The 10,484-nt window shown below is 38.4% G+C and overlaps 3 protein-coding genes across 5 annotated transcripts; 2 read left to right on the top strand and 1 right to left on the bottom strand.

Moving 5' to 3' along the window:
* The first annotated feature begins 1,661 nt into the window (after nucleotides 1-1,661).
* LOC126618350 (psbP domain-containing protein 1, chloroplastic-like) lies at nucleotides 1,662-3,718 on the top strand. 3 transcript variants are annotated; one of them, XM_050286382.1, is made up of 5 exons: nucleotides 1,663-1,872; nucleotides 2,499-2,582; nucleotides 2,654-2,743; nucleotides 2,838-3,275; nucleotides 3,364-3,718. In XM_050286382.1, exons 1-5 carry the CDS (start codon nucleotides 1,765-1,767, stop codon nucleotides 3,583-3,585), a joined length of 942 nt encoding a protein of 313 aa, XP_050142339.1. In that variant the 5' UTR covers nucleotides 1,663-1,764; the 3' UTR covers nucleotides 3,586-3,718. The 3 variants fall into 3 exon arrangements, with proteins under 3 accessions (XP_050142341.1, XP_050142339.1, XP_050142340.1); XM_050286383.1 differs by having other exon boundaries at nucleotides 1,666-1,872; nucleotides 2,657-2,743; XM_050286384.1 differs by lacking the exon at nucleotides 2,499-2,582 and having other exon boundaries at nucleotides 1,662-1,872; nucleotides 2,657-2,743.
* On the bottom strand, nucleotides 3,607-6,628 carry LOC126618344 (AP-3 complex subunit mu-like). The gene is made up of 8 exons (XM_050286377.1): nucleotides 6,461-6,628; nucleotides 6,244-6,343; nucleotides 5,767-5,877; nucleotides 5,588-5,677; nucleotides 5,105-5,352; nucleotides 4,649-4,858; nucleotides 4,332-4,539; nucleotides 3,607-4,101 (listed from the first exon to the last, which is right to left on the bottom strand). Exons 1-8 carry the CDS (start codon nucleotides 6,493-6,495, stop codon nucleotides 3,856-3,858), a joined length of 1,248 nt encoding a protein of 415 aa, XP_050142334.1. The 5' UTR covers nucleotides 6,496-6,628; the 3' UTR covers nucleotides 3,607-3,855.
* Nucleotides 6,629-6,919: 291 nt separating this feature from the next.
* Nucleotides 6,920-9,980, top strand: LOC126618345 (chloroplast stem-loop binding protein of 41 kDa b, chloroplastic-like). The gene is made up of 10 exons (XM_050286378.1): nucleotides 6,920-7,129; nucleotides 7,334-7,471; nucleotides 7,707-7,793; nucleotides 7,881-7,971; nucleotides 8,086-8,140; nucleotides 8,738-8,798; nucleotides 8,972-9,193; nucleotides 9,288-9,404; nucleotides 9,492-9,581; nucleotides 9,695-9,980. Exons 1-10 carry the CDS (start codon nucleotides 7,016-7,018, stop codon nucleotides 9,869-9,871), a joined length of 1,152 nt encoding a protein of 383 aa, XP_050142335.1. The 5' UTR covers nucleotides 6,920-7,015; the 3' UTR covers nucleotides 9,872-9,980.
* The last annotated feature ends 504 nt before the right edge of the window (nucleotides 9,981-10,484 follow it).

Raw genomic sequence — 10,484 nt, 5'->3', positions numbered from 1 at the left:
GGTGATTAGGTAGCTAATTTGAATTGATTAGTTAATTTTTTTGTAATTAGTAGGGTACTCACACATCTATTTTTATTTTTCACAAATGCTTTGTTAATTTTTGTTTTATAATTTTCTTCTTTTCCATGTTACACGATAACTCGAATTAAGTTGGTGATTAGGTAGCTAATTTGAATTGATTAGTTAATTTTTTTGTAATTAGTAGGGTACTCACACATCTATTTTTATTTTTCACAAATGCTTTGTTAATTTTTGTTTTATAATTTTCTTCATTTCATTTAATTCGATGACCGAAAATTAAAGCAAATGTGTAAAAAGTAAAAACAACAACAACAAAGCATTTTCCCACTAAGTGGGGTCGGCTATAGGAATCCTAGACCGCCATTGCGTTCGGTTCTGTGTCATGTTCTCCGTTAGATCCAAGTTCTCTAAGTCTTTTCTTAGCGTCTATTCCAAAGTTTTCCTAGGTCTTCCTCTATCCTTTCGGCCCTAAACCTCTGTCTCGTAGTCGCATATTCTAACCGGAGCTTCGGTAGGCCTTCTTTGCACATGTCCAAACCACTGTAACCGATTTTCTCTCATATTTCCTTTAATTTCGAATACTCCTACTTTACCTCAAATATCCTCATTCCTAATCTTATCACTTCTCGTGTGCCCACACATCCAACGAAGTATCCTCATCTCCGCTACGCCCATTTTATGTACGTGTTGATGCTTTCATCACCCAACATTCTGTGTCATACAGCATCGCTGACCTTATTGTCGTCTTATAAAATTTTCCCTTAAGCTTCAGTGGTATACGACGGTCACAATAAAAAAATAAGTGCGTGAATAGGGCATTGCTTTTCTAAATTATCCGACTCTTATATTCAGAATTGATTTGTGGATGCAATGCTCTGGAACCATAACAATTTTGCAGTGTATAGAAACGTTGGACATAAAGAGGGATAAGTGTTGGTGACGTGTCCCATTATTGTTATCCACTAATTTTCAATGTCTTCGTAGATGTCAATTTGCTTTTGACCAACCCCAAATCCTGTACACCACCAATATCATGCCTACTTCTTTTCGGCCGATATATGTTAAGAAACAAATAACTGTTATTGACATTTTAAATAATTTTGTGTTTTGTTTGTGAATACATAAAAATCAAGAAAGTGTATTTTGGGAAATGCATAAGTTTTTTCAAACTCGAGTTTCAAACAGGTGAAAATCGACCAAAGAAAAGAAAACCTAAATGGTGTATTTCTACCAAGGATTACCAAACAGAAATGATATTCACACGCTATTTTTTTACTTATTCACACTCATGTTATTTTTTCCGTTCAAATTAAATAAAAAAAAAAAATCAATGGACGAAAATAAATAGAGGCATGTATGATTTTCCCTTACCAAAACTTGATTATGAATTTATGAGTCAAATGGGCTTGGAGATAAGGTCCATTCTTTGTTGGCCTGTCTTGGTTATTGGGCCTTAAAGTTCTGCATGAATGGTAGAAGTCAAGTAAATAAGTTGATGAGATGAACAAATTTTTTACTGTGTTGAGAATACAGCTCAATACTCAAATGTAATAATAAAAGTGGCACTATTTTTTTTTTTTTAGTTTTTAATAATTGTAGTATTATATTCGGTGTACAAAATCGTGTTTCCGGTCTACTGAAAAATCTCGATGAGATGATATGAATGATTGATGGATAGGCTGTGTGGATATAACCAACAAAAACCAAGAAAAGGAAAGCAGGAGGAGGAGTGGATAGGGAAACATGGCAAGGTTGGTGGTGGTGCAGCAGCAGAGACAGCCTTCTCTCTCTCCTCTCCCCTCTTCTTTCTCTCACTTCAATGGCACCAGACTCCACGCTCCTCAGCTCCAGGTTCTGCTTCTGCAATTTTTGTTCTACTTTTTCTTCCATGGTTCACAATGTTGTGAATCTCTCAATTTAACTGACTTTCATTATTCCTGCACTAGCTTTTGTTGATTTTCCTACAACATAGAGTAGAATTGTGGACGTAGATAAGGTCAGTTGGACGGAGGAGTGTGCCCGCCTTGTTGCTCCCGAGTTAAAACTGTTAAATTCCCCTCCTATAAGTTAGAGTAATTTAGAATATCGCTTTGTAAAAAAAACAACAAAGTCGAACTAATATGTCATTTCCATAATGTTACGATTCATGATGATATACCATTATGTAGTAAGGTGAGTTTCGTGGAACTCCAACACTTGGGAGTCTAATAAATGGATAAGTTGTTCGTATGATCATAGAAATTCATTTAACTTTGTACTAGCTTTGTAGTCGTAAGTTAGGCCAGTTGGTTCGGATACTTTGCCTTCCCCCTTGCATTGAAACCCGAGTCCCCATTTCTCTAGATTAGAGAAGTTTAGAATATCGTCTCGTAAAAACAAAAACTGTCTACTAGCTTTGATGGTTTCCTTCTCTGAGCTTGGATGCGAATTCATGTGGTTTTGGCTTTTAACATCGATACATCATTAATCAACTGCAGTTTAGGAGAAAGGTTTCACAGCCAAAAGAAACATTACATGTTGCAGCATCAAACGCAAAGGAAATTTCCAAAGAACGTAGTCAGGTATTTACTATATTGTTTCAAAATTTGATCCTTTTGCATATCTCATACACTTGACTTTGAGTTTGTTTTAGCAGATGAGTTTGTTTAGCAGACTGAAGACACCGGTTTCCGAGCACTTTCGACATGATTCAGATAGGGATTGTGTTGAATTTTCCTCAAAGGTATGCTGAGAGTCACACATTAGTGAAATTGACATGAAATTGACAGACTTCCACAATGTTGTGTTCTTACCATATATTTCTAATATATAATCAGACTAAAGATTTTGCAGTTCCTAGGAGGAATGCAATGGCCTTAATCTTGTCAGCTTACATCTTCACCGGAGGCGGTTTTGGGAGTGCTGCATTTGCTCAGCAGTCTCTTGTAGGGTTAAGAGAATACATAGATACTTTTGATGGATATTCGTTCAAGTACCCTAAGAACTGGATCCAAGTGAAAGGCGCGGGAGCAGACATATTCTTCAGAGACCCTTACATTCTTGATGAAAATATCTCCGTGGAGTTTTCGTCTCCATCATCTTCCAACTACAAGAGCATCGAAGATCTTGGCCCGCCTGAACTAGCCGGAAAGAAAGTGCTTAAGCAGTACCTGACGGAGTTCATGTCTACCAGACTTGGCGTGAGGCGCGAATCCAAAATTCTTTCCACTTCTTCGAGAGTTGCTGATGATGGGAAGCTTTACTATCAAATTGAGGTCAGTTCTATGCATTTTTAGAAGCACTATTTAGATAAGACAATCTGCATTATCAATTAGAAAGTGTGTTTTGACATGGATTTTCCAGGTGAACATAAAATCATATGCAAACAACAACGAGTTGGCTGTCATGCCGAAGGATCGATTAGTTCGTTTGGAATGGGACAGGCGGTACCTTTCGGTTCTAGGAGTCGAAAACAACCAGTTGTACGAGTTGAGATTACAGACACCGGAAAATGTGTTTGTGGAGGAAGAAAGTGATCTTCGCCGGGTTATGGAGTCTTTCAGAGTGAACAAGATTGCTGTTTAGGTACCGTAAGATTGTACAAAATTTTGTCATCCAAAGGTTCTTATTCCTTTGCTTCAAATGCCAATTGCAGTCTAGTTCTGTAAAACACTCTGTAACTTTCAATCCTTCAGTAAAACAGAAAATTCGTTACAAATTCATTCCAGCTAAAATCGAAGGCACTCTCAAGACCGAGATGCAAAGTTACAAAAAGAAATATACAAACGACACATTGCAGTACACAATTAATCTCATTCCGAGCAATCTTCACAACTTGGGTTTCATATCGGTGCATTATGACCTGACTTCAAATTCCCCTGCTCGAGTGAGAGCTCGAAAACCCTTATACGGTGGTTTTGCTAGGTTCTTCAAATCCAGTTTATCTATTTTCAAGCCGGAGAGAGCAACTCCCATGATCCTAAAACCCACTTGAAATGTCGGAAAAACATGAAGGCGCTCTAATCCTGTTTCAAGCACTAATGTCCCAGACATGGCAGGGGCTTTGTCTTTAGGAATCTTCCCAATCGTCCATGAACAAGTCTACAAGAAGAAGAAGTGTTTGTTATATTAAACCCAAAACCGACCAGAAGAACTACGCATTCTCATCCTTTAAAACTGCAGAAATTGCAACCACAACAGTGAAGAATAATTGTTAAGGAGAAAAAGACCTGAACTTCCATTTCATCTACGTACGTATCACAATTGATAATTGAAATTCAAGACTAGTCATCATGCCAAGGGTATGAGTGATGAAAATCGTATGTTCTTACCTTGTTAGCAAGAATGTTCACGGTTCCATAATTCGAGTTCAGATCAGCTGATAAAACGCAGGAAGGAAGTTGGAACTGCACAGTTATTGAATCAATCGTCTTTCCAGGATCATTTCGTATTCCAACCAACACACTAACACGACATGTCCCAGCATCTGAGGTTAGCTGGGGCTTTACATATATTGGAGAGCTCTTCAACTTTCTAACCCTGCATAAAAGAAGCGTAGAATTATTTAGAAAATAAAACAAGGACATAGACACCGAAATACTGCACATAAGTAAGCTTCGAATTCCAGTGTCCCTCTAACATCACTGACCTGTAACTCATTAACTTAAACTGTCCGTCAGGGGGCACAAAAGACAGAATTTGATGGGCTTCCCATGGGCGAAACCGAACACACGGATGAAATCTTACATCATCAAGAACAGCAGGGTTTGCAAATGAAAGAGTCAAATCGGGAACACCAGAGAGATGGGAGTTTACTTGAACTTCACCATATATCTCACATTTCACCAGGACCCCATCCCTGAGCAGCATGCAAAAATATTTAGTACAAAAAATTGAGATATAATTCATTCAATTATAACTACAAAATCTGCAAATTTCGTACGATAATCGTCACCATCCATAAATGATACGTCTTATAAAATTTCGAGCGGTTAAACTGTTAAAGGTAAACACCAATTGACTTGTATAACATGAAGAAGTGATATTAGAATCAACTTCTAAGACTCAGAACTTTTAATCTCGTAGACAAGAATAAAAGATAGACCTGTTTATAATTGCATCCATTTCTTCAACAAGATCAACATAAACTTCATTGTTTGCATATTTCAGGTTCGTTGTTCTCCATGGAATGCAAGATGACGTTGCACCTGGAAGTATGTCGCTCACGTTGGAACTGTTGCCAGTGACTACACTCAACATCTTGTTTGCTATATTTGGTGGAGCAATCATCTCTCTCAGAATATTCGGTTCTGTCGTGAGAGGGAAGCCATTGTCAATCATCTCATCCAGAAGCTGCAAACAGCAGTAAAGATTTTAGTAAATTCAATCAAAGCAAAAATCAACATCGAATACAGTAGTTGATGACTAATTAGCGGCCAGGTTCTAGTCAGTAAACAATCACAGTCACGGAGGTAAAATTTTGAACTTGTTCATGTTGTTGAGATTTTAGTTCTACGTTATAAGTGGTTTACAACCGAAGGCAAACGTTTGTCTGCACAGCAGACAACACATTCTAGAAGACAATTACCTCATATACAATGACAAAGTTATCTTTAATCAAGTCTTCATTCAAGCTGCCGAGATAATCTGTCAGGACATCAGCCACCCTGCACAGAAACTACAAGTCAAACGGTTAAAGTTCAATCTTGTTCAATGCATACACAATCAAATCATACAATCTAATGCACATTCCGCTATGATATTCACCTCGATGCCCATCAAAGGCGGCATTTCAACTTGGGTACAAGCTAAAAACGTTATCCCCTCGCGAAGAACTTGGAAAAGATAATGCGTTGGTGAAGCAATTACCGATTGCAGCTAATAACAAAATCACACATAGGGTGTAAGAAATGGAATGACAAGCACACAACCATCTACATATCAACTTAACTGTATACATAAATAAAGAGAAAAGGGAACAACTACATACAAGATAACAAGCCCAATTTGAAAGATTCATAAATGTATGAGAAAACCAGATATGAAAGTTTTGGAATGAAGCTAACAGACACAAAGTCTTTTAATTCGGGCGATATTTTACTTTAAACTAATCTAAAATACGGGAGGGAGATTCAAACTCTGGGTGCATACAGAGCACATCCGGTCCTCTCTAACCAATGTGACTACGCCCCTGCCTAAAAATGTACAATTTGGCAAAAAAACATAAAAATTTTCAATGGCTACCTTGGGGGAATCACCTTGAGAAACCGTATGCTCCCAGAACCATGTGCATATCGAACGGTCCACACGCTGCCCAGTAAGTTGTTTCTCCAGCATTACCTCACTGAAAAGTCCCATAATTTAACAACAAAAAATCGAAATTTGCTTTACCTACTAAAATTCATCAATTAAATTTTTAGATCAAATGGAAGAAAAAAAAAATCAAAGATTGGTGACTTACCCAGAATCCGATAGCAGAAATATGCACTGCAACATCTCTCTCTAAAAATAATTAGAATAAATTCCAAATCCACAAAAATAAAATCGAAATTTAGAAGCTTTAGCTCTTCAACCCTGCGACAGCAGAAGCTTTCTTCTTCGTATCCTTCTCCTTCTCAGATTCAGATTTTGGAGATTTTGCAGAACACAAAAAAGCCCAAAACCCAAAACTTGACCCAACTCAAAAGCCCAAACCCAACTTACAAATGGGCATTTGGGGGTTTAAGGCGCGAAAGTTTTGACCTTTACGGCGTCGTTTTAGGGAGGTTGAGGGCGGTGGAATGAGAGGCCGAGGAGTGAGTGGACTATGGATATGGGCAAACCGAAAAGGAGTGGTGGTGGGTCATACCCTCTTATCCTGTAGCTGAACGTTCGACTGAGAGATCGCCAACAGAAAGAGGAAGAAGACGACGACGACATGACATATTTCAAGAATTTCAGAAAACCCCACACTCAGAGAGAGAGAGGGAGGAAGAAGAAGAAGATTGGATAGATAATTGTGGAATAGAAGAGAGAAATGGCAAGGTTGGTGGCCGTGCAACCGCAGCAGAGAAACCCATCTTTCTCTCTCCTCCCTCCTTCCTCTCTCTCTGACTTCAATGGCACCAAACTCCTCCACTCCCAACTCCAGGTCCTCTCTCTCTCTCTCTCTCTCCCTCTCTCTCTCCCTCTCTCTCTAAAATATGCATTCTTATGATGCTTTTCTTTAATGGGTAGAATCAAATTTTCCTTTTTGTTGAATCAAACCAACCCATTTGCCGGAAAGTTTATAACTTTACTTGCATTTCATTGTTTTCAACTTAGAAGTTAGAACCCCATTTGTTAATTGTTGCAGTGTAAAAGAAGGGCATCGCAGCCAAGAGGAGGGGCGCTGCAAGTTTCAGCATCGAGTGCAAAGAAGATTCTTGTAATGGGGGGAACCCGGTTCATCGGCATCTTCTTGTCAAGACTCCTTGTTAAGGAGGGTCATCAGGTATCCTCATTCTCTTTCTAAATTTCCAAGTTTTCGATTTTTTATCATTTTCCTACTATGATTTTGCTTTCATCATTATGAGTTTGGTGTAACTATCACGCTGCTACGTGAAATTACTAATCTTGTCATGGAATTAGTGAGAGTGCGTGAATTAGTATTGTCACGTAGTAGTGTGACAGTCACACTTTTCCTTTTGATACATCGATAAGATATGAAATTGAGTTTACTTTTGCAGGTGACTCTGTTTACCAGAGGAAAAGCACCCATTACTCAGCAGTTGCCAGGAGAATCCGATGCGGATTACACAGATTTCGCTTCAAAGGTATATAACAGTGTCACTAGGCTTTGAAAGTCCATTATTAACTTCTAATGCTTTCCCAGATTTTCATTTAGTGATCATGTTTGCTAGATTTTGCACTTGAAAGGAGACAGAAAGGACTATGACTTTGTGAAATCCAGTCTTTCAGCTGAAGGCTACGATGTTGTTTACGATATAAATGGTGCGCATAGTCTTACATTTAGCCTCTACAATTTGAATTTGCCGCACTAGGACTTTGTTCTTGTGTAATATAGCTTACAGTTCTGCTTCATAATCTGTTCTTGGAAATTTTCAGGACGAGAGGCAGAAGAAGTTGTGCCGATAATTGAGGGACTACCGAAGTTAGAACAGTAAGAACAGCCTCTGATGAATTAGCTTATCTTATTGGTAAAGCAACTGAAATTATTTTACCTATATTTCGTGGCGGTTTCTCTAGTATCAGGTCATCTTCTCCTGGATATGGTTTGAGATTAGGACTGTTTGGAGTATAAGTTAACTCTAAACTAGCAAGCATGTGATGCTTAGTATGCAACATTGGCTTCTTACATGCAAAATTAACGTTTAAACAAAACAAGTACCTTTGACTGCAGCTTCCATTTTATTATCTCAGATGATAATAAACCTGGTTTTCGTTAAATATGTCGTAAATGAGGAAAATCAGCTGACATTATTCAGGTGTACAGAAGACCAATGGTACTACCGTAGTTAGAGATGTGATTGTGAGTCAAATGGAAGCAAAGAATCAATCATGACCTGGAATGATCAACTTTTTTAGTGCGAGCCGATGCTTATAGTTTGTTTGAAAACATTCTAAGACTTAACTGAACACTAACATGGTAAACCTAATGTTTGATGCAGAAAAGATTTAAAACTGCACTTATTTCCAATTTTACACATAAATATAATGGAAATTTTTAGAAGGTCTAAGAATTCCGCTGAAATCTCAGGTACATATACTGCTCTTCAGCCGGTGTCTATCTCAAATCTGATCAGCTACCTCACTTTGAGGTATGTTTGATGTTACAAATGGCTACTTTTCATTTTTTCGGTCCTACTATCATGGCAGTGTGGAAGTTCTAGCTTAATTCCTGACTTGTTTTTCCTGTATATTACTTTTTATCCTTTCTATTTCATTCTATTTATCTTACCATAATTCTAAACTTGACAAATCCTGGTGGTAGACTGATGCAGTTGATCCAAAGAGCAGGCACAAGGGAAAGCTCGAGACAGAGAACTTGCTCGAATCAAAGGGTGTTAACTGGACTTCAATAAGGCCAGTCTACATCTATGGACCATTGAACTATAACCCTGTTGAAGAGTGGTTCTTCCACCGGTTGAAAGCTGGCCGCCCAATCCCAGTTCCAAACTCGGGGATACAAATTACACAGCTTGGTCATGTCAAGGTTAGTGTGAAGTGTCAGTCAGTCATGATGTACTTCTTTAGATTTCTGTATTGCAGCATTTAAAGGCAAATTTTTATGTGAATTCGTTTTGCAGGACTTAGCGACAGCCTTCATTAAGGTTCTTGGTAACGAGAAGGCCAGCAAACAAGTATTCAACATCTCGGGAGACAAATATGTCACCTTTGACGGACTAGCGAAAGCATGTGCAAAGGTAATTGCTTGCTGAATAAGTTTCTAGACAGACAAATATTCATAATCTTCTCAAACTAGAGTTTCTCATATGTTTTCACATTGTTAGGCTGCTGGTTTTCCTGAGCCTGAGATCATTCACTACAACCCTAAAGAGTTCGATTTTGGCAAGAAGAAGGCCTTTCCATTCCGTGACCAGGTAAACATGGTCTTAGAGACGTTTTAAGAATTTGATAAGAAGCTAAACAAAACTTGTTCTATTACTTTCATGAAGCCGGAACCTGACTAACCAACTTCGATCGTGTAACGCAGCATTTCTTTGCATCGATCGACAAAGCAAAGAGCGTGCTCGGATGGAAGCCCGAATATGGCCTGGTGGAAGGTCTTGCAGACTCGTACAACCTGGACTTTGGGAGAGGAACATTCAGGAAAGCAGCTGATTTCTCAACAGATGACATCATTCTTGGCAAAAGTCTTGTCCTCACCTAAATCTCTAAACGTAAATATATATATTTGGTTGGTATTTTAGTCCAAAGTCCACAAATATGTTATTTGAAAATTAAACCCTGCGACTAATCTTTCGTTGAATTTGTTCCAATTGGGGTAAGGACATTTCTATATTTTTCTAAATGCAAAGATGAACAAGTTCAAGCAAATCAAACAGCCAGATTCAGCAGCGTTGCCGAATTGGTGTCAACAGCGACACTGGAGCAAATGTAAAGGCCGCAAGAGAAGAAAAACTTACATGTCACGGCTATATGTTTCCTTCTCTCTATCTCTTCTCGAATTCTCGATCTATCTCATCACCTGATCGAAAAAATGCCAAAATTCTTTCACACTCAACCCACATATTTTTTCTGGGCCACATGCGAATATGGGCAGTCTTGTGGAGATATTTCGGCCTGTTTTTGGTGTGACAAAGTGTGTATTTTCAGTTTTGAGCCTACCCCAATTCCCTAAACCACAACCCAACGATTGATTTGTTACCGAAGCCTTTTCTTTTTCTTCTTTCGTATTCTAGATTTTTGGTCAATCGAGAAAATTGAACCTTAAACCTATTATGCCCTAATCGAATTCTAGACCTAAAGGCAACCCTAAGCTA

This window comes from Malus sylvestris, chromosome 4 (genome assembly GCF_916048215.2).
Source record: "Malus sylvestris chromosome 4, drMalSylv7.2, whole genome shotgun sequence".
NCBI lineage: Eukaryota > Viridiplantae > Streptophyta > Magnoliopsida > Rosales > Rosaceae > Malus > Malus sylvestris.
This window is presented reverse-complemented; position numbering and strand designations above follow the sequence as displayed.

What these genes read in the sequence shown, in the direction of transcription:
- LOC126618350 (XM_050286382.1), top strand. Translation starts at nt 1,765, where the DNA reads ATGGCAAGGTTGGTGGTGGTGCAGCAGCAGAGACAGCCTTCTCTCTCT. An exon ending in TCCACGCTCCTCAGCTCCAG is followed by an intron (nt 1,873 to 2,498) that starts GTTCTGCTTCTG and finishes AATCAACTGCAG; the next exon opens with TTTAGGAGAAAGGTTTCACA. An exon ending in TTTCCAAAGAACGTAGTCAG is followed by an intron (nt 2,583 to 2,653) that starts GTATTTACTATA and finishes AGTTTGTTTTAG; the next exon opens with CAGATGAGTTTGTTTAGCAG.
- LOC126618344 (XM_050286377.1), bottom strand. Translation starts at nt 6,495, where the DNA reads ATGTTGCAGTGCATATTTCTGCTATCGGATTCTGG. An exon ending in ACTTTGTCATTGTATATGAG is followed by an intron (nt 5,353 to 5,587) that starts GTAATTGTCTTC and finishes TGCTGTTTGCAG; the next exon opens with CTTCTGGATGAGATGATTGA. An exon ending in TTTAAGTTAATGAGTTACAG is followed by an intron (nt 4,540 to 4,648) that starts GTCAGTGATGTT and finishes TCTTTTATGCAG; the next exon opens with GGTTAGAAAGTTGAAGAGCT.
- LOC126618345 (XM_050286378.1), top strand. Translation starts at nt 7,016, where the DNA reads ATGGCAAGGTTGGTGGCCGTGCAACCGCAGCAGAGAAACCCATCTTTC. An exon ending in TGTTGTTTACGATATAAATG is followed by an intron (nt 7,972 to 8,085) that starts GTGCGCATAGTC and finishes GGAAATTTTCAG; the next exon opens with GACGAGAGGCAGAAGAAGTT. An exon ending in ATCAGCTACCTCACTTTGAG is followed by an intron (nt 8,799 to 8,971) that starts GTATGTTTGATG and finishes TCCTGGTGGTAG; the next exon opens with ACTGATGCAGTTGATCCAAA.